Source organism: Panthera uncia, chromosome F1, assembly GCF_023721935.1.
Source record: "Panthera uncia isolate 11264 chromosome F1, Puncia_PCG_1.0, whole genome shotgun sequence".
Lineage (NCBI taxonomy): Eukaryota > Metazoa > Chordata > Mammalia > Carnivora > Felidae > Panthera > Panthera uncia.
Genome location: NC_064813.1, coordinates 9,927,643 through 9,948,861, shown reverse-complemented (window position 1 = coordinate 9,948,861; position 21,219 = coordinate 9,927,643). Strand labels below are relative to the sequence as shown.

The following is a 21,219-nucleotide window of genomic DNA, read 5'->3' as shown; positions in this document are numbered from 1 at the left end:
AAAGAAAGAAAGAAAGAAAGAAAGAAAGAAAGAAAGAAAGAAAGAAAGAAAAAGTCAAAGGAAGAAAAGAGAAAGGTGGTGGTGGTGGGGGGAGTTAAGATATTTAAAGACAGAGAGAGAAAAAAAAACCCAAAACATCTTTAGGAAAACACGATCACGGTCTCTTTAAAACAAAACAAAATCCCTGTCGGGAACGGTAATCAGCAAATATGCAATCCAAATTGAACCCGGTGGAAGTTTATTACTGAATATTATGTACACTCAGAACTTTTTCATTTTCTTTTTTATTATGAACACCTAGGCAGTGAAAACTGTTATGTTAATACATACATAGACACACCCAAAACATACAAAAATACTATTATTTCAAACTACTAAGAATAGGACAGTTCAGTTATTTCCATGCTATGACTTTAAGAGCATTACACTGAAACAAACAAGAAGTTAAACGACATTTTTTTTTTTTTAATATCCCAGAAATATACCAAAATATACATCTAAGCTTTGGAATTACTGAGGTTACACTAATGCAAGTGCTGGGTAATCGTACTTAATACACAAGTCTAAGGTTCTGCAGGAAAGAAATCATCTTTGGTATCTGCATCAGGCTAATATTATTAACATTTGGATTTTGCTTTGGGATAGAGCTTGTATGACCCTAGAACCAAATACCCGCCCCGCCCCCAATCAACTGAGATTAAAAAGATCCATGTAAAAAGTTCCTTCATTTGCAAGCCCCCCCACCCCCACCCCCGAGTTAAAAAGTCACAGGCATCTACCTAGCACAAAGGTTGTGAAATACAATGCATAGTTGCACAGTGGTGCTGCAGAAAGGAAACCAACTACGGTAAGGAGAAACGAAAAGCTCGATAATCATTCTGCACGTTTTCTCACAAACAGGGCAGAGCCACTTCCAAGCAGTTCCAGTAAAGGAGAGAAGAAAAGGCTTAGAAGGGCACCTTGGCGTGTACTCACTGTCATGACCCCAGAGGTCCAAGCACCCAGCAGAGCAGCCAGTCCTGCACCAGTGTCTTCAACGTCCCCCCACTCTGTGGGTCCGGCGGCCCGGCAGCAGGCCTTGGCCTCCCAGCTCCCCCGTGCTAAAAGCCCCTGTGGTGACCGTGGTTGCTGGGGGGGTGGCTCATCACGGCGATGGCGGCTTTTTTATTGTTTTGGAAAATCTGAAATGCCAATTTGTTCCACGGCACATTCACAGGTTGGCCAGAGCAAAACTACCGAGGACGCACCTCTGCAAACCCGAGCACATGGAAAACAGACCCCCTGCCCTTCCCGTGGGTCACAGCCCCCCACCCCCACCCCTAGCCTCACTCCTCTAAATGCCAGGACGCCACAGACTGGATTGATGCTGAAGACTTCTCTTTTCTTTGGTTTTTTTGTTTGTTTTGAGTTTATACAATCATTAAGGAATCTTTGGTTTTGGCTGGAAATTTAAAAAACAAAACAAAACAAAACAAAGAAACCACCCTCCCCTGGCTTATAGCAGCAGTATTAAGACCTGGCAAAGCTTTCTTTCAACACTGGGGGTGGGAATTGAAGGCTGGGAACTACATTCAAAGAAAAGGTGAAAGGGCTGGGGATGCAGCTTCTAAAGAGCCCGTCGGATACAAGATTGTCAAATAATAATAATATTAATAATAATAAAAACTTAAATATTTGGATTTATTATTATTATTTTTTTGGTCATGACAAAGGAAAAAAAGTGAAATGTGTATGCAGCAGTCAGCTTAAAGGAGCCTTTGGTGTCTTTTTCCCTTCCACCCAAAGTCCTGAAAATGAGCAGAACCCTGAGGCCGCAGAGGGGGACAGGACGCTCCCACCCCAGCAGGCGGGGGCGGGGAGAGCTGGCCAGCCCCCGGAGACAGGGTGGCAGGGAGAGCGGATGTTGAGAGACCTGCGAAGACCCCCTTGCAACGAAAAGAAACAGAAGATTGCAATTTGCCCTCGGTTTGCAGTAGCTTTTCAGCAGCGACATTCAGAGGCTTTAGGAGGTCCCACCCTAGGCTGCAGGTCCTGTGGTGCTATAGGCCAGAGTTCAACGTTACTTAGAGGAGGGGGGGCGGACTTGGCAACTCTGGAGGGTTGAGAAAGCTACAGCAAGTGACTCAATCACGAGTTAGAAATGAGGTATACGACAGTCCTGGACTTGGGGTGGGCGGAAGTCCCACCCTTACTCACCCAGCCTTTGCTATTACCATAGAGGGAGGAACTCGACCTGCGGTCTGACGCGGCTAACGCGGGAGGCCTCCCTCCCGGGACTGAGTAATGCGCTCAGGCGGACGGGAGAAGCCGGGAGAAGCCGGGAGAAGCCGGGAGAAGCCCGTCTGCCTCTCCCTCCGTCTCTGTCTCCGGGGGGCCACACCACCGATGCCGCAGAGAGCCAACGCTGTGACACGCCTGCAAAGTCTTCCGCTCCCCCCGCCCGCCCCCAACATTTGCAGTTTTAAACACACCCGGGCTGGCATCGGTCCACTTGATTCTTAGAAAAGTTCCGTGCCTTCTGCAGACCTGGGCAGGGCGAGCGCCACAGACGTGGCATCCCCACACGCCTACAGCTACAGCCTTTCCTGACAGAACCCCCTCCGTTTCAGCCTCTGAAAGTGCATCTCCTTTCCTGCTGCGTTGTCAGACTCATGGACGGTGGGAGGGGGCCAGGGGCCGGGGGGGGGGGCACGGCCTTCCCTCCACGGGGCTCTGTCCTTTTTCACGGTTTCATTCGAAGGAGATTCTAATTTTAAAGAAGCGTTTGGAGGTCTCATTTTTCACACGGCACTGTATCCGGCTGTCTGCCTGCAGACTTTGGGATATAATGTTAGAGAACTCAATGCTGCTGCCAGGTTATGAAAGAAGCCTTAAAAGCTGCTTTTGTAAGGTTGGGGCTGACTTAAAACAAGGATGAACAAGTAAACAAAGAAAACGCGGGGGAACTTTGCAGCAGACCTCAATGTTTTTTACAGTAAATTAACTTTCGGGGTCTGACCTTTTTGACAGTGTCCTGGGTCTGAACTAGAAGGTGGAGCCGGGGGAGGGGGGGGGGGCTGGAGCCCCGTGCCGAGAGGGGGCAGATGCAGCGACACAGAAAGAACCAGACACCGCGCCTGCCCTCCGCGACCCGTGCTCAAAGTGGTGTTCCATCACGCACACCTTGTTTCCCGTAACTTCTGTTTCAAGTGCTCTTATCTTCAATATCCCTATCACCTACTTACAAACCTATCTAGCGCTTTGAAAGGTCACACAATATTAATACCACTTTTATATAATGTCAGAACAATCAGATTATTAATAAAGCTTTCATGAAGTTCTGCAACCTGATCAATTTTTGACGGAATATTAAGAGAGTAATAAATGTCTTTTCCCTCTCTCCCTTTCTGTGTCCCATCAATAATACACCAAGACAATGAACTTCTCAACTCCCTAGAACCCATGTATAAAACCATTCTGGAATAATACAGCTCCCTGGGAGAATAAAGGAGTTTTGGTTTTCCATGTAATCCTGCTCTTGAAAATGCTTATCCTTTTTAAGTGACAGAACAGAGACAGCACATCTAGGGATCATCTGAACTCAAACAGGCTGTACTGGTTCTATTTATAAGTGTTAGATAAAGGGAAATAAAGAAAAAAAAAACAACCTCTACCCCCATATTTTACGCCGCCCCCCCTGCCCCCCAATTTGCCAGCAATTCTGAGAACATCACTGCTACACTGAGCAACTCTATCCATCTTTACAGAGCCAGCAGAGCGAAACAAAATTCATCTCTTTTCCGAAGCCAGGACAACCAAGACTTCCTTCAAAATGTGGGTAAGGGAGGAGCGAAAAGAGGGGAGAGGAAAAGGAAAGAGACATAGGTACAGCCTTTCCAAATTTCAGCCTTTCACTCCTATTCTCTCTGCCTGTTTTGAAAACGTAAGACTGAACAATGACATAGCAGTGTCTTTGGTACCTAAACCAAATCCCACTCGGGTTCGGTGAGACGGATGGTTCATTTAAAAATAACCTTTCTGGAGGCAGAGTCCATACCTGAACGTGGAGAGCCACGGCAGTCTGTCCCAGAGTATGGGCAGAAAGGGTGCTTTGACATTGCCCAAGCCAGCATTTCTCATCCACATTCCCACCAGGAACACCACTCTCCTCAGTCTCACCAACCTACCAGTCCCCAGAGGTCACGCCTTATCACACTCGTGAGGCAAGCAGGCTGGCTTTCAACTGCTCGGGTCGGTTTTACTTCTGTTTGCGTTTTTGGTCTAGACGGAATTAGCCTTGGCATGAGAAAAGGAAGGAGGGCTTTGCAATGTTGCCAACATGACAGAGGGTGACAAAAAAGAACCTGTTCCACTTCAGTTTTCCTAGTTGAGGATGCAGCACTTGTCTTTCCTTTCCGAATTAAATGGCGCATGCCTGCTCCGGCCTCTGTTTCTCAACCACACACCCACATGGATGTCCACACACGCGTCCTTCGCCCAAGCTCTTGCCACACAGAGAGGTAATGAATCCTTAGGAGGGACTGGCAGGGTCTGGGGGCAAGGGTGGCCATAGGAAGGGGCACACATGCCTTAGGGGACCCTGAAGCTAAAGCACCGCCCATGTGTAACCCACACGCTGCAGTGCAGGTCAAACCACGGAGAGGCCGACGAATCCCAAACCCACTGCAGAGATAATCAAGTTTCCTTTGGCAAGACAGATACAAGGAAAAACAAACACACATGAGCAACATTTTCCTTCTAACATAATCAATTTCTCCTCTCCCCACCCCAACCCTCCCTAACCCTATAAATTGTAACCTATAAACAGGATCCCAAATACATACAGCATCAATCATGTTTATCAACCGTAATAAACATCAGTTCAACTAAATGCTACAGCTAGAATTATTTCCACTATTTATAAAGGTTTTTTTCTTTTTTCTTTTTTTGGTTTTTAGATTAAAACCAGGTCTGTAACAATGCTAAGCTACGCTGAGGTATTTTATGAAGGTGCCAGAAGCTAGCTGTTACCCACCAGCGTTACCCTCACAGATTAAGGTATCACCATTCAAAAAGAAAAGGAAGAGGAGGAGGGGGCTGAAAGGAGCTCCAGATCACAGAATCAAAGTAGGATTCACTCAATTACTGCTATTAGAAAAGGCGGAGAGAAGCAGAGCCAAAACAAGGACCTAAGTGCTTCACGAATGAGGACAATTAGAAGAAAGCAACAGCTCACAAACCATATGGAAATCTGGGTGTAAACTGGACAAATCTTGAGAAACAACACATTCCCTGCCTTCCTGATGAAATCTTCTCAAATGATCTTACTGGAAATCTCCGGGGTGTCCCATTTGATCTCTTTGGATTAACGAATGAGTGAGGCAGAACAGGGCTGGTATCAGCTTTTAATGATAAAAGCGGTTTATTTATCCTACTCCTGTTCAAGCTCACATTTATACTGTGTGCGCCATTATGCCAACCTGCCTAATAGCGGATCTTAGTTATTTCTCTTAAAAGAATGGCAAAGATTCTTTTTCCTTCTCAAAAATGAAGGTAAATGCTAAGAAAGATTTACCATCTTAAAGTGTCATCTTCAAGATGTTTTAAGACTGAAAATGACTTCAAAATGGCCAGGGCTATGATTAGATGAACAGTGTCATACATTAAATGCTTTTTATGCGCATATACAAAATGAACTCATCAATGGTTATGATCAAATGAATCCATCAACTGTTGCCCATTTGAATAACTTTAAATTTCAGGTCTTGAAAGCCATTTTCTTGGTAGCATGGATGGTCTTTTAATATTTTCAGCTGCAATAAACACGGTTTGAAGAATGAACTTTAAATTCATCAATTTTAGATGCTGAATCGATGGAAAAGAACTTGGCCAAAATCTCATCATGAACTGTTGAGGCTCTTCTTCGACTGAAGGTTATCAAACCCTAGACTGACCTCTGGGGTGCCCCTAGGGGGTCTGACCCCGGTGGATACTGCCAGCAGGAGGTCTGGGCAGGCGCCACTCCCCACCAGCGCTACCCACCAGCCCTGGGGCTCAGTGCACCCGGACGTCTCCCGGCTGGCACTTCTCCCTTTTCTTCCTATCTCAACGGGTTTACTTTTTTCTCGGTGAAGAAAGTTTGGGGAGGATGACATGGATTGGGAACAACTGTAGACTATGAACTACAAAGAGTTTCTTCTGTACGTTTATTATATACACTGACTGCAATGTTTACTATCAGGGTTTGGAGCTTCAAGTATCTACAAATATGATTTCCTATATATGCAAATGTATCCAGCTTTCCCAGCAATTTAAAGAGAAAATTTAATGTTAAAGATTGGGCTGACCTTAAATCTTGTGTCAAGAAAATATCTGTGCTTCTGGATAATACAGACAAGATCCCCCCATCTTCCCAAATACATGAGGGATAACAGGGCAAAATAACATAAAAAAGAGGTATAATTGTGCTTTTTTTCCCCCCCCAACAATGAATGAATTATGTAGAACAAAACAGCATCGTCTCACAAAAAGTCTTTTAATTAACCTTATTTTCCCTTAAAAAAAAAAAAAAAAAAAAGGATCGTTAACTTCTAATAATGCTACCATGAAGTACAAATAGGTATGGTCCTACACGAAATGAAAGTTGGATTCCTTTGGTTCCGTTGCTGGAGTAAGAAGTTGAGTAAATCGGGATGGTATTGGTCTTTCTTATCAGATAAATAAAAGGAAGCGTGTATTGTGTCAGGTAATAGAGATGAACATTTTGTTAATTCTAAAAAGCTGCTTATGTAATTCGGAAACATTTAAACTAATATGTAGCACTCAACTTATTTCTTAAATCAGGAACAATAATATTGTTCCAATAAGAAGCCCTTTTCTAGGTCTTTCTGCTCTGTCCTTCAGATTCACACAGGGTATAAATAAAGTTCATGACCAAATTGCACTGCTTGTGATAAGCAGGATTCAATTACATTCACCACTCCCTGGGGAGGGCCCATTACCATGGGCAAATACAGAAATATAGTATCACTATAAATGCATTCAGAATTAGTCTTTGGTTTAGTATGTATTCACCAAATTCAGGGAGGAAATAAAATCTGCATAAACATGGGGGGGGGGGAGAAGAAGAATGTACAATGAGTTCTGATGACCCATCTGGCCCAAACGCTTAGAAATGCAGAAACTACCAAACACTTCCTTTTGGTCAAATGGCCCCCTTCATTTCCAGACTTTCCCATATAAGGTGGTTCAAAGTCAAGTCTGAGTACCTTAGCTTAGGAGATTCACTCAATTCAAAAAGCATTTCTTGAGATGATAACTATAATATAAAGTAAAAAAGGACTAAAGGTTGAGTCATGAAGCCATATGACCAGCAAAATGTCCAGGGATGGTGGTGGGGAGTGATTTTAAGCTAAATACCTATCAACAAACTGTTGTAGTGTTTTCCTGTGTACACGTACAAATGTACCTTTCATTTTACAACTTGTCTTTAAATAAGAAAAGAACGAGAACATTTTTAAATGTTACCTTTGTCTAAGGATTTCTTTCTTTTAAGCACGGGTTTTTATGCTGGTTTAAGGTTTATCCTCATGAAGTGATCCACACACACGCGAAGAGGCAGAATCCCCTTATCCCAGGCTGACTAGAGAACACAGACAGGGCAGAGAATAGAAGCCCATCGTCCTGACATTTAAAGCTTAGTATCTTTAAAACATTAAAGTCCGTTGGTGAACCTTGTTTAGGAGCGGGAGCATCTTTTGAACCACACAGGAAAACACACACGCAAGCACAGCCTTTCTTTGCCCTTCCTTTTAATCCACTGGGTTTGAGTCTCTTAGGACTCCACACTTCCTTTGGCAGCAGTTTTGGGAAATTAATGCTATAACCTCTAATCTGGGACGGTGGGTATCAGCATTTCCCTCCCTGAATCCTTCCTCCTAACTTACCACTCCCAGGGGAGGGACTCATTTATAATGGGCAGCTACTATTAGTGATAGCCCTAAAACCATTTGCACAGACTAAAGTTAGAGATGTCAAGTTGGGATACAAGATTAAACTGAACAACATCAGAGAAGATGGAGGAGAGAAAAATTAGTAACCGACACTGCCATTCTATTTACACACCGAACTAAATACACTAGTTAAAATCAAGTTAATGTCTGCCCAGAGGATATTACAATTAACCAACATAAAAGATTAAAACAAGCAGCAACTTTTATATAAAATAAAGACAAATGAAACAAGAAATTGTCAGTAGCATCTATCTCCTCAATGTGTCTGAAATGCACGTTATAAACTAGTCCATTAGTACAGCAGCTTGCTAAAAATCGACTTTGGTTCAAGCTTAGTTAAAAAAAGAAAACAAACAAAAAAACGACAACATAAAAAAAAACACACCACACATAAAAAAAGGTGGATGGACATTATTTGTTAGTTTCCCTGCTTGCAGTTCACTGATTTTGGAGGGATTTTAGGGAAGGTGAACGGTGAGAAGAGGAAATTTAGGTTGATAATTAAATACTCCGTGAAATAAAACAGGAAGACAGAAGCAACAAAAGAAAAATTAACAGAGGGACTAAATCCATTTCTGGCCATTTAATATTAAGGTGCCTGTCTCCCCCTTGGACGATCACACACAAAAATACACGCTGTATCTGTATCACTGCCTTTCCCAACACTGTGAAGAGACAAACACACAGACTCCAAGCTCTCTCGGGGACATAAGCAGAGCAATCAGAACGAAAACGACCTGTCCACTCTCTCTCAGACCCTAGCTCCAAAGGGGGGAAAGTGCAGTCTTGGGCCACTGGAGATAAAAGCAGGCAGCCACAGATACCAGACGGGAACCTGATCTCCAATAAGAGGGGGGGCTCAGACGAGCTGCATCGCAGTGATCCAGTCGTCCGGGAAATGTTTTGGGACAAACATCATAATAGTACGCTGACGCAAAGGGGAATTGAATTTCCAAGTTACCCTCATTCCTCTTCATCTACTTCCATAAACTCTTCCTTTCGACGGGCTCATTTGCATCGTCTAGAAACACCCTGAAAACAATTCCGGAAGCTAATCACTTTCTACAGCGAGACGTGTATTGCCGTTCCGATCTACCGAGCTGGAGCGTCACTAATAAACCAAGGAGACACTTGAGGTGTGTGCAAAGTTCCTGCTCAAAGTCCTTCAAAGGTTCTGAGACCCCGTGCCCAGCTAGTAAGTGCATTCTCCAGTCAGGGAAGCAAGGAGAGTCTTAAGGTTAGAGGACGTTACACGTCGTCCAGTGAAAAGGAAGTCTGCGGCCACCGGAAAAGGTGGGAGCCTCAGACCCTTCCCATCACACCTCTTTGGGGGATACGGACTCGATGGCAACAGTCTAGGGGAGTTCCTTCAGAACACAACAGAGGGGAGGAGCTTCCCGATTTCAAGAAGTCAATTCGCTCTCTGCTAAGTAAATGAAAGGAAGTCTGAATGAAAAACTTTCACAAAATGGAAACAAACAAACACACACACCAACAGTAGGAGCATTTCTCAGGAGACAGGGAATCAGGAGAACCACCAAGTCAGGTGTCTGCAGTAGTCTTTGCTCTTCGGAACCAGATCCTGCCCTGCGACACACGCGGCCATCTCCACGGACAGCAGACGCCGCCCCGTTGCACCGCAGGATCTGGGCCTCGGGGTCATTCAATGATCCGGGGTGAGTGAGAGCTACAGTTCAGCAGGAATCGCTTCCTACACAAAAGTGCTCCGAAGGCACCACCTGATGGGGGAGGGGGCGTGTGTGGAGCGGGAGTGTTTGCACACACTGCCATCAGCTTCTGCACCAAGCCTCTTGCATAAGTGGCAAAAGAAAATAATTTTCTAGCACCTCTGTAAGAGTCATCAAGGATAAGGAAACCAGCAAGAACATTCCCCGCAGTTAAGAACGTAAGTCTCCCCTTACCCCCAAACCCTCCCTCCCCACAGTGTGGGAGCTCACTGAAGTAGGATCCAGGAGCAAGAGATAAACATGTCCAAACTATATATATATATAAAAAACAATAACAACAACAACAATAATAATAGAGATACAGTAATACAGGCCTGCCTAAATTGTACCAGTTAAGAAAGGAACCCCCAACACAATTGATACGATTATAAACACCTTGTTATGACTTACTGGCCTGTACAACAGACCCATAAAAATGATTTTTTTTTTTTTTTAAGAAAAAAAGAAATTTAGACAAACAAGAAATCCCCTTCCTATATCGGAATTGGTAACCCACCTTAACTTGTCATCATGACTGCTGGAAATGATAAGTAGTCCTTTCACTTATGTTTTTGTTTTTGATTTTTTGTTTCTGCTTTTTTTTTTTTTTTTTTAATTTTTGGTTAGAAAGTTCTCCAATCCATGAAGCAATCCTGAAAAGACAGTGTTTTATTACAAAATTAGGCAAATGTTGTCCTGTCTCCATCCTTTTTTTTTTTTTTCCCTCTGGTAGGCGTTTTTCTCCTTTTCTCCCTTCTCTCCCTTGCTTGCTGTTGAAACATGGCAAGAGGAAGCCAATCACATTGTTCAGTCTCGGCCTGGCTGGCAGGCCACTCGCGCGGCAGGTGGCAAAGGCTGGTGGCAGGCCCCGCGCGGCCCCGCTCACTGTGCCTTGGAGGCGGTGGTGGTGGTGGAGGCGGCCCCGCTGGCAGAGGCCACCGTGAAGAGAGAGTTCTGGATGGACTCGGCGGACGCAGAGGTGGCGTGGAGGCTGGCTACAGGCCCAGAGTTCCCTGCGGAGGCTGCGGCGGCGGAGACCAAGCTCACTGGGTTGCTGGTGAGCAGAGAGAGGTTCTGAGGGTTCAGGAACAGGGGGGCAGTCACGATGTTGGGGGCTCCTCCCGCATTGGCAAATACCAGGTTCCCAGTCGCATCCAGTGACGTTATTGGAAGAGAGCCACCAGAAGCGAGAGCTACAGACAAAACCCCCCCCAAACAGGCAGAAAAGAGAATGTTAAAACCATTCTAGAGAAGCCAAGTAACACATCAAGGGTGCTGAGGCTTCGTACAGCCCAGGTGGAAACGGTGCAGCCCTTAATTGACTTGTGTTCTTCACATACTGCCATCCTGTCAGCAAACGAAGTTTCCTTATGATTTTGAAAGCACCTAAATAGGCTGAAATTCTAACTAATTTAACGAGCACAAGCAGGACAGGGGAGAGGGGAGAGTTAAGAACTGTCTAATGAATCAGAGCTACGCTGCCATCTCAGAACCTCAACTCTATTCCATCTTCCTGCAAGTATTTTTAAATCTGGTCGTTTTGTTTTTAATGAAGGTTGCCGATTGTAACCCTCTTCCATTCAGAAGACAGACTAGCTACGGTGATGGGGGCGTTAAAATATAATTAGCTTTTATCAAACTCACTGGCATTATTGATAAATTTGAGCATTTTGGTACGATGGACAAGATAAGAACCACCTTTCAAAATGACCTTAGTTCTAAAATAATTACATATTACCAAATACGGTGTAAGGTGAAGTTAATTTTTCACTTGCTGAGGCATCACATTTGATTCCTAGGACTTATACAAAGGAGAATGAGGAGGGCAGTAGAGATGTATAGACGCGGTGGCCTCAGGGGGTTATCTAAGGTTGGGACTTGCTTCCATGCATGAGAATTGCTCTTTTAATGCTGTTCCATTATAGCACCCGAATTACTCTTCCACAGAAGGCATTAATGAACTTTACTTTTAAATAACTGGCACTCTCATTTAGTATCTTTTTCTGTTATCTGGCAACCCTTCCAATATCCTCCCACCCATATAACTACATTTTCACATGTAGGTTTGAGGGGGTTTCTAATGGCATTATTTGGTTGATATCTGGGGCACCCAGTTGGCATAGTCAGAAGAGCATATGACTTTTGATCTTGGGGTTGAGCTAGAGCCCCACTTTGGGTGTAGACATTACTTAATAAATATTTTTTAAATTGTGGGGGGGGGGGGCACCTGAGTGGCTCAGTGGGCTGAGCACCCAACTCTTGATTTCAGCTCAGGTCATGATCCCAGGGTCATGTGATAGAGCCCCAACGTCGGGCTCCGAGCTGGGCACAGAGCCTGCTTAAGATTCTCTCTCTCTGTCTCTCTCTGTCCCTCTCCCCTGCTCACACTCTCTCTAAAAGAAAAAAAATAAGAAAAAGTAAAATTCCAATAAATCTAGATTAAAAACTTTTGGCTGATTTCATATATAACGAAAGCTAGAGGGACTGACTTGGACATGATCATACAAAGAGCACAGATCGGTGAGATTTGGTGCAGCTTTCAGTTTTCTGAGATTCTAGGTTCAGGGACATAGAATAGTTCTAGATATTCCCAGACAGTACTTGTTTTATACTCAGCTGTGCCCTGGGGAAGGCATTTGCCTTTGTAGCATCACTAAAGCCCAGAGGTTTCCTCATGTAAGAGCAAAAGTGATTTATCACAAATCTTATGCCAAAAAGAAATCCTTGTATACCAAAAGGTTTACGGCTCTAACCATCAATTTTACAAATGATTTCATCAAGGAGAAAGTCAATATAATGCAAGGTAATCATTCTAATGATATATTAGAAGAAACCATTCTAATATATATACAAAGAGTATTTAGAAATATATATTTAGAAGAAATATGTATTCAGCCATCTAAATGACCAAATTGGTATTTCTCAGATATATCTGGTCTACATCCACAGTTCCTGAAAACACTTCAGAGCCAAAACCATGAAATGGGTCTTGATATCAGTGAAGGTGACTTTTGGATGCCACCCAAGGGCGGGGACGGGTTGCCCCTAGGACCAACTGTGTGATCTGAGGGTTGGAACTTTTAGTCCCACCCCCAACCTCACATGATGGGAGGGGGACATGGAGTTTGAATCAGCCAACGGCCAATGACTTCTTAGTCAATCGTGACTGTGTCATGAAGCTTCCGTAAAAACCCAGGGGGACAGCTTTGGGGTCTTGTCTGGAGAGCCTCCACTCCTGGAGAACCAGAATACTTCTATGCGCCACTGAGCCAGACCTCAAACTCCACTGAGGACAGAAACTCCTCTGTTTGGGACCTCATCCTATGTATCTCTTTATCTGGCTGTTGATTTGCATACTTTATCATATCCTTTAATGAACTGGTAAATGTGTTTCCCTGAGTTCTGTGAGCCGCTCTAGCCAAGTAACAGAATCAATCTAAGGAAAAGGTTGTTGGAACCGCCAATCTGTAGCTGGTCAGAAGCATAGGTAATAATAGCCTGGGCTTACCACTGGTGTCTGAAGGGGAGGGAGGAACGGTTTTGTTGGACTGAGCCCTTACCCTGTGGAATCTGATGCTATCTCTAGGTAGACAGTGTCAGAGTTAAGTTAAAGTCTCAGATACCCTGCTGGCCTGCAAGGCTTGCTTGGTGTTGCGGGGCACGTTGAAACTGGGTCCAGGAAACCCAGAAGTGTAATCTAATCTAAGTCATGTCTTAGGTTTGTCTGTAAGTCATATTCTCTATAGTATACTGCAGAGATATCATCCATGAAACACTAATCTTAACTGAGGTTGGCTAAGAGCTTACTTTTGGCCCCAAGAGCTCTCATATAAGTATGAACCATTCAAATTTTAAGACACACACACACACACACACACACACACACTCTCTCTCTCTCTCTCTCTCTCTCTCTGATTTATATAGTGATGTCTCAAATTGTTTTCCTGAGTCAGGTAACATAGCATCTTAGCATATAAAGCTCAGAAGCTAAATAAGGCAAACCCTTCACATACGGAATGAATGGATTTAGACCCATTTTAGACTGGATAGCATGCGAAGGCCAAAAGAGACCCAATGGGCTTGGAAAAGAGACAATCCAAGAGAATATACATTCTGAACTGATGGAGATATACAAAGGGCAGAACCTAACAATTAAAAGTACTCTTGAAGTCTATATAATGTGCTCCAAGGATAATCCTTATAGGACCTTCTCCTATGTGGCTCTCATACGTGGGGGTGGGGGTGGGGCTGGGGACTGGGGAATTTATCTTGGTGGTGTTTACCTGGGGATGGGTCTTGGATGACTACTTAGATGAATTTATCAGGGGGAAATTCTGCCTCGAAGTCTATTCACATAAGAAGATAAATATCAGCATAACAATTCCTGTTATTTTATTTGTTTTTTTGTAATATTCCAAACTAAGCATATTTGCTGTTCTTAACAAATTAACACCTATACTTCTTGTAGAAAGTAGAAGGACTTGTAGAAGTCCTTTTTTTCACAAGGACATTTTCTTGGTCCTCAAGTTAGCATGGTCAATTCAACCACCTTTCCCCATCACCTTTACCTCTAGCAAAGCAAACGTCCCTCATTAAAAACAAACAAACAAACAAACAAACAAACCCAAAGGTCTAAGTAAGGGGCAAAATTCTACTGACCTTGAATAGTTGCCAGTGTACTGTTGCTCATGAGAGCCGGGCTGAGAGCACCGCCCAGGGTCCCTGGATTGAGACTGAGTAAGGCACCTCTGAAAGTCCAAAAGAGCAGTCACTTTGTTACAATGTAGGCACATCTGTCATTTTGACAATACACCCAAAGGAATAAGAAAAAGGAAAATGCAGCTGGGGAAGTACATGGAAATATCTGTTATTCTCCTTCTGAGAATAAGCTTTGGTTACTGCCTTCTTTGACGCTTACTTGTACAAAGCGAAACGAGGATATGATCCACACAAAACCTAAAACCTGCAGAGTCATGCTGACTTTTCTTCGAATTACCTCATTCTTGGGGCGCCTGGGTGGCTCAGTAGGTTAAGCGCCCGACTTCGGCTCAGGTCATGATCTCATGGTTTGTGAGTTTGAGCCTCATGTCCGGCTCTGTGCTGACAGCTCAGGGCCTGGAGCCTGCTTCGGATTCTGTGTCTCCCTCTCTCTCTGCCCCTCCCCTGCTCGCGTCCTGTCTCTCTCTCTCAAAAATAAATACACATTAAAAAAAATTAAAAACAAAAAATGAATTACCTCATTCTTTTTTTCCCTCCAAAACAAAACGAAAAGATGCCAGAGAAAGGCACATATTGAAAAAGGAATCCTTCCTGTTCGATAATACAAAAAACTGGGGATCTTATTACTCTGCATCTTGCCCGTGTTTGAAAATCAGAAAGCAGACAGCTGAGAGAGCTTAGGTGGAGAATGCAGAAGAGTGAGCCAGGAATTGTGGGCTTCTGTCCGGGCCCCACCGCTGGGGCAGATCAGCTCTGGTGGCCTGGTTTCCGTGTCCTCACCTGGAAATGATGGGAGGATGGCCGCCCTCCTCCAGCGTTAAGAAAGCGGAGTCCGGCCGCAGGAAGGCCCTCGCACCCCCCCAGAGCCTCCCATTCCAAAGAGCTGATGGCTCTAAAGAGGGTTTCTTTTGCTTTATGCATCTCAGATGGAGACGGTCTCCCCTACGAGCGACTCCGGGGAGCACTGCCTTCTAGCGGTCTCTCAGGGGCGACCGAGGTGCGAACGCTCCTTACCCAGCTGCGAACTGCGAGGGCGCCATCAGGCCTGGGCTCAGTCCCGCGGCGGCGGCCATGGCGGCGAGACTGGCGTTGGCCGGCAGCTGCGCGGCCCCTTGGAGGGCAGCGGCCGCCGCCGTTTGCAACCCTGACGCCGTCACCATCACCTGGCTGGTGCCGAGAGGAGAGGACAGAGTGGAGGTGGTCTGCGTTGTGCTGGTCTCGCTGGCGCCGGATGCCTCGGAGGCGGAGGCCGAGGCGGACGGGGAGGGGCTCAGCGAGGGGGACGTGACTGCGGAGGAAGCTGGCGGCGCGGTGGAGATCACGGTGGCAGTGTTGTTGGAGGTGCTGTCTGTGGTGCCTGCAGAGAGAACCAGAGGAGAAAGTGCCCTTCGGTTGGCTGCTTCTGGAAGAACGGTGCTCTGGACGCAACTGTGAACAAGCTAATCTCCCATCCAGGAACCTCTGTGTCCTTCTTTATTAACCTCGTTTTGCGTCTCTATGGAAACTAACCACAAAAACAAACACTTTAGAACCAAAACCACGGACCCCGGTTTAAGAGGCAAGAGCAATAAAGCGGCCATGAAAGAAACAGAGAACACAGATTTCCATGTCCAATTTCTTATTCAGAACATAAAGAATCACAGCAGCTCTGACTATGGAATACAACTGGTCTGGGGAAGAAACATATGAGCAAAAAAGCTACTTGGATAGAGTTGTCTCTATAGAAAAATCAAAACTGTGGCACCTGGGTAGCTCAGTCGGTTAAGCAACCGACTTCGGCTCAGGTCATGATCTCGTGGTTCGTGGGTTCGAGCCCCGCACTGGGCTCTATGCTGACAGCTCAAAGCTTGGAGCTTGCTTCGGATTCTGTGTCCCCCTCTCTCTGCCCCTCCCCAACTTGTGTTCTGTCTCTCTCTCTCTCTCTCTCTCAAAAAGAAATGAACATTAAACAATTAAAAGAAAAAAAAAGAAAAATCAAAACAACACAATGAAGGCAAGAAGAACTAAAAGTTACATATTCTTCTAAGTGTCAATAATAACATGTGAAAATAGTATGAAAATAACTAAGAGCCTATGTCTAGATGCTTTCTTTGCACCGAAAAGTCTAAGTAGTTCTTCTGTAACAAAAACCAGCTCTCCAAAAGCCTATTGTGGTAAATATTTTCTTATTCATGAAACAATAACATACAAATATATTATGAATCTCATAAAAGCATGAAAAATGAAGCTCTAGGAAACTGTTAGTTGAGAGACCTTAAAAAATCAAGATGCCAAATTTCTTTTTGTTAGAAGGAGAACAACAAACATTTGTATACAAACGAGTGATTGACATTACAAATATCATCACTGAAACACACTCACTGGAATTACTTAATCAATGCTGTCCAACAGAAACACAATAAATATGTAATTTAAAACTTTCTAGGGGTCCAACTGAAAATATCAGGAAGAAATAGGTTAAATTATTTTCAATATTATATTCCATTTAACCCAATATATCCACAAATATTATCCTTTTAACATGAAACCAGTATCAAAAAAGTACTGATGTTTCTTCATACTAACTCTTTGAAAATGGTATTTTATACTTATAACACATCTCAATTTGAACTAGCTACACTTTATGTGCTTAAAAGCCACAGGTGGCTAGGGCCTGCCGTATTGGGTAGCACAAGTCTGAAATACGTCTAGAAGTCAGGCTTGTTGAGTCACAAAGGCAAGTGTGATGAAAAGAATGTTAAGTCTCTTTGCCTAAAGTAGAAATGACTCATAAGGCAGTCACAGGATAGAAAACCTTCCACAAAGTAGAAGATGCCAGCCGTCCCCAGTGAGCTGTAATTCTGATGCTATTTAGAGAGGCAAGAGAGAACAGGCCCTTTTATTTCAGTTATCAGCAATGCCACATATCACAAACACAGGCTGCCTACACTAGCTGGAACTTAATTTACTGAAACTTACTATGTTCTAGTAGATAACCAACCATATATATGTATAAAGCAGGACCTAAGTGGTATTTTCTCAGGATAGAGGACTCAAAAAGCATCTATAAATTTTCAGGATAATACTTCTGTGAGGTATAAAAAACTTGATACATTATAGAAGAACCAGACTAATCAAAACAAATATTTCAAACCATTGGAACAAAGATCTTAATGTAAAAGGTAACTTTTTGGTGATAAAATACATCATTAAGCTCAAGAAGACTCTTAAAAAATTCAGTTTGGCCCTTCTAAAAGACTATTTTCAAGCCTTCTTCTGGTTGATACTAAGAACACCTAGAATTCAACTCTTTTCTCATTTTAACTCTAAGGAAATGTTGCTTTCGCACATCACAGAACTGGGAGGAAATTAGACCTCTCTATTTCAGTATTGACTCTACTCTTCCCGCCCCCTATACTACTGCACAAAAGTGTTACAGGTCTCAGTGAACCCGGTAAACATATCTTTCTCATTGCTAATCAAAAGGGGAGCATTTACTCCTGTTTCTGCCCTTCTCAAAAATATATACCATTCCTCCTTTATTGCTGCCGTCCCTAAGTACAACTACGTCTACACGGATAATCACGGTTCCATTATTTTCGCAGTTCTAAGCCTATCTGATCACTCTATCACTGAGCCTCTGATGCAGTGCTGGGTCCTACGTTGGGCAGAGTCACACTTTGACACCTGTAACAGATTCTATTTAGAAAGGTAAATGTCTTCTCTCCTTTCTCTTCTACTACTAAGACATTTCAACGTACTTTCAATCTTTTCTTGCCCGACGTCTCACCTTATCTACCCTGATTTTAACTATGGACACTACCTCCCTTTCAAAGTTCAGAAGGCGAAACCCTCCGTTTCCAGAAGACCCCTTATCTCGAGGTCAAAGGCTTAAAACAGGCTTTTCCTCCCTCTCCACTGCCACTTTCAGGCAGGTCATTCAGTGTCACTCTCCTGAAATCCCATGTGTATACACGGAAAGTCCCAGTCAAGGTCAGCAGCAAAGTTAACCTGGGCTGGAAGAGGACTCCAGACAGTGCAGGGCCTGCTTGGGATTCTCTCTCTTCCCTCTGCCCCACCCGGCTTGCTCTCTCTTACAAAAGAAAGAAATAAACTTAAAAAAAAAACCTAAAAATCTTCATAAAGACACCGCCGCCCTGTTTTCCAAAGTGGCTGTATGATTGTACATTCCCACCAGCAATGGATGAGGTTTCCAGTTTCTCCACATCCTTGCGAGCACTGGTGATTTTTGGGTTTTCTGATGATAGCCATTGAATGAGTACAAAACAGTATGGTTTTGGGGCGCCTGGGTGGCTCAGTCGGTTGGGCAGCCGACTTTGGCTCAGGTCATGATCTCACAGCTCGTGAGTTTGAGCCCCGCGTCGGGCTCTGTGCTGACAGCTCAGAGCCTGGAGCCTGCTTCAGATTCTGTGTCTCCCTCTCTCTGACCCTCCCCTGTTCATGCTCTGTCTCTCCCTGTCTCAAAAATAAATAAACGTTAAAAAAAAAAAAAAAAAAAACACCAAACAGTATGGTTTTAATTTGCATTTCTCTAATGAGTAAAAATGTTGAGCATCTTTTCATGTGCTCGTTAGTCATTTCTATATGTTCTTTGGCATAATATACATTAACATCTTTTGCCCTTTTACAAAATGAGGTTGTTTATATTTTTAATACTTAATTGTGAGGGTTATTCATATGCTCTAGATGCTTCTTTATCAGATACAGGATTTGCAAATGTTTTCTCCAAGTCTGTGGCTTGACTTTTCATTTTCTGAAAACATCTCTCAAAGTACAGAAGATTTTGCTTTTGATAAATTCCAATTTATCATTTGCTCTTCTTCTACGAATTGTGTTTTTGGTGCTATATCTACAAACTCTTTGCCCTGTATCTACAAACTTACGCCAAAGTCATAAAGATTTTCTCCTGTTTTCTAGAAGTTTTATTTCTTACATTTAGGCCTTTGATCCCCTCTACTTAATTTCTGTGCATGGTGTTGGGAAGGATCTAAATTCATCTTCATGAATACGGATATCCAATTGTCTCAGAACCATTTGGTGAAGAGTATCTTTTCGCTACTGAACTGCTTTGGTACCTTTGTCAAAAGTCAACAGAATATAAATTTAAAGGTTTGTTTCCGGCCCCTCAATTCTGTTCCGTTAATCTACTGTTTGCCCTTATGCTAGCAGCATCCAGGCTTTATTGCACAGCTTTGCAGTAAGCTCTGAAATCAGGTATTTAAGTCCTCCAACTTCATTCTTTTTCAAATTTGTTTTGACTATTCTGGGTCCCTTCCATACATACGTCAGACAATGAGTTTATCAATTACTGCAAAAAAAATTACTAGAGTTCTGACTACAATTATATTGGATCTACAGATCAATTTAGAGAATACTGTCATCTTTTTTTTTTGATACTGTCAATTTTTTAAAGTTCTTTCTTTATTTAGAGAGAGTAAGCGAGCACGTGCACGAGCGAGTGGGGTAGGGGCAGAGAGACACGAAGAGAGATGATCCCAAGCAGGCTCAGCGCTGTCAGCACAGAGCCCGATCTGGGGCTCGAACTCACAAACCATGAGATCATGACCTGAGCCGAAGCCAAGAGTCAGATGCTTTAATCGACTGAGCCACCCAGGTGACCCTAGAGAATACTGTCATTTAAAAAATACTGAGTCTTGGTGCACCTAGGTGGCTCAATAGATTTCTTGATTTCTCTTGATTTCAGCTCAGGTCACGACCTCACAGTTCATGAGCTCGAACCCAATGTTGGGATTCTCTCTCCCCCTCTCTCTGCTCCTTCCCAGCTCATATGCTCTCTCTCTCCAAAAAAAAAAAAAACCCCAAAAAACCAACTAAACCAAAAACCAAACCAAACCAAACACACACACACACACACACAGAAAAACAAAAAACAATCTTCCAAAAACCATGAAGCTGGAGCATCTCCATTTATTTAGACTTTATTTCTCTCAGCAAATTGCAGTTCTCACTGTATAAGTCTTACACTTCTTTTGTTAGATTTATTCCCAAGTATTTTATTCTTGAAGCTACTATGAATAAAATTATTTCTGTAATATCATTTTTGGTCCATTCACTGATAGAATATACAAATGCAACTGATTTTTGTAGATTGATCTTGTATTCTGCAACAACACTCAATTCATTTCTTAGTCCTAAATAAAAATCCCTTGGGATTTTTACATACACAGAATAATGCAAATAAAGACAGTTTAACTTCTCTCCTTTCAAACTGAATGTTTTTAATTTTTCCCCCTTGTTAAGCTGGCTATGATGTCTAGCATCATGTTAAATGGAAGTCGGCAAGAGCTTGCTTTGTTCTTGATATTAGGGGGAAAAGCATTCAGTCTTTCACCATTAAGTATGGTGTTAGCTGTAGGATTTTAATGTTCTTTTCCAGGTGAGGAAGTTCCTTTCTATTCCAGGTTTTTATCATGAACTGGTTGTTGGATTCTGTCAAATGCTTTTTTCATATCCACTGAGATGACAGTGTGGATTTGGCCCTTTCTCCTGTTGCTATGGTATATTGCATTATTTAATGTGCACTTATTATTAAACCAACCTTGCATTCCCGGGCTAAATCCCCCTTGATGGTGGTGTATGATCTTTTCTGTATGTTACTGGATTTGATTTGCCAAAATTTGCTGAGTGTTTTTGTGTATATTTTCATAAGGAATATATAGGTTTATAATTTTGTGTGGTCTCTCTGTCCAGCTTTAGTATCAAGGTAATACTGGTTTTCTACAGTGAGTTGTGTTTCCTCTATCTTCTGGAAGAGATGGGTG

General features: G+C 43.3%; 1 protein-coding gene across 4 annotated transcripts in view; it reads right to left on the bottom strand.

Annotated features, from left to right (window-relative positions):
• Positions 1–3,625: 3,625 nt before the first annotated feature.
• Positions 3,626–21,219, bottom strand: part of POU2F1 (POU class 2 homeobox 1) — a 184,187-nt gene continuing 166,593 nt past the window's right edge. For all 4 annotated transcript variants that reach the window (XM_049635148.1, XM_049635149.1, XM_049635152.1 and 1 more), the window contains 3 exons: positions 15,452–15,794; positions 14,378–14,466; positions 3,626–10,911 (listed from right to left, as the gene is read on the bottom strand). In XM_049635148.1, the coding sequence (XP_049491105.1) occupies positions 10,601–10,911; positions 14,378–14,466; positions 15,452–15,794 (743 nt within the window). In that variant the 3' untranslated portion in view covers positions 3,626–10,600. The remainder of the gene's footprint in view (positions 10,912–14,377; positions 14,467–15,451; positions 15,795–21,219) is intronic.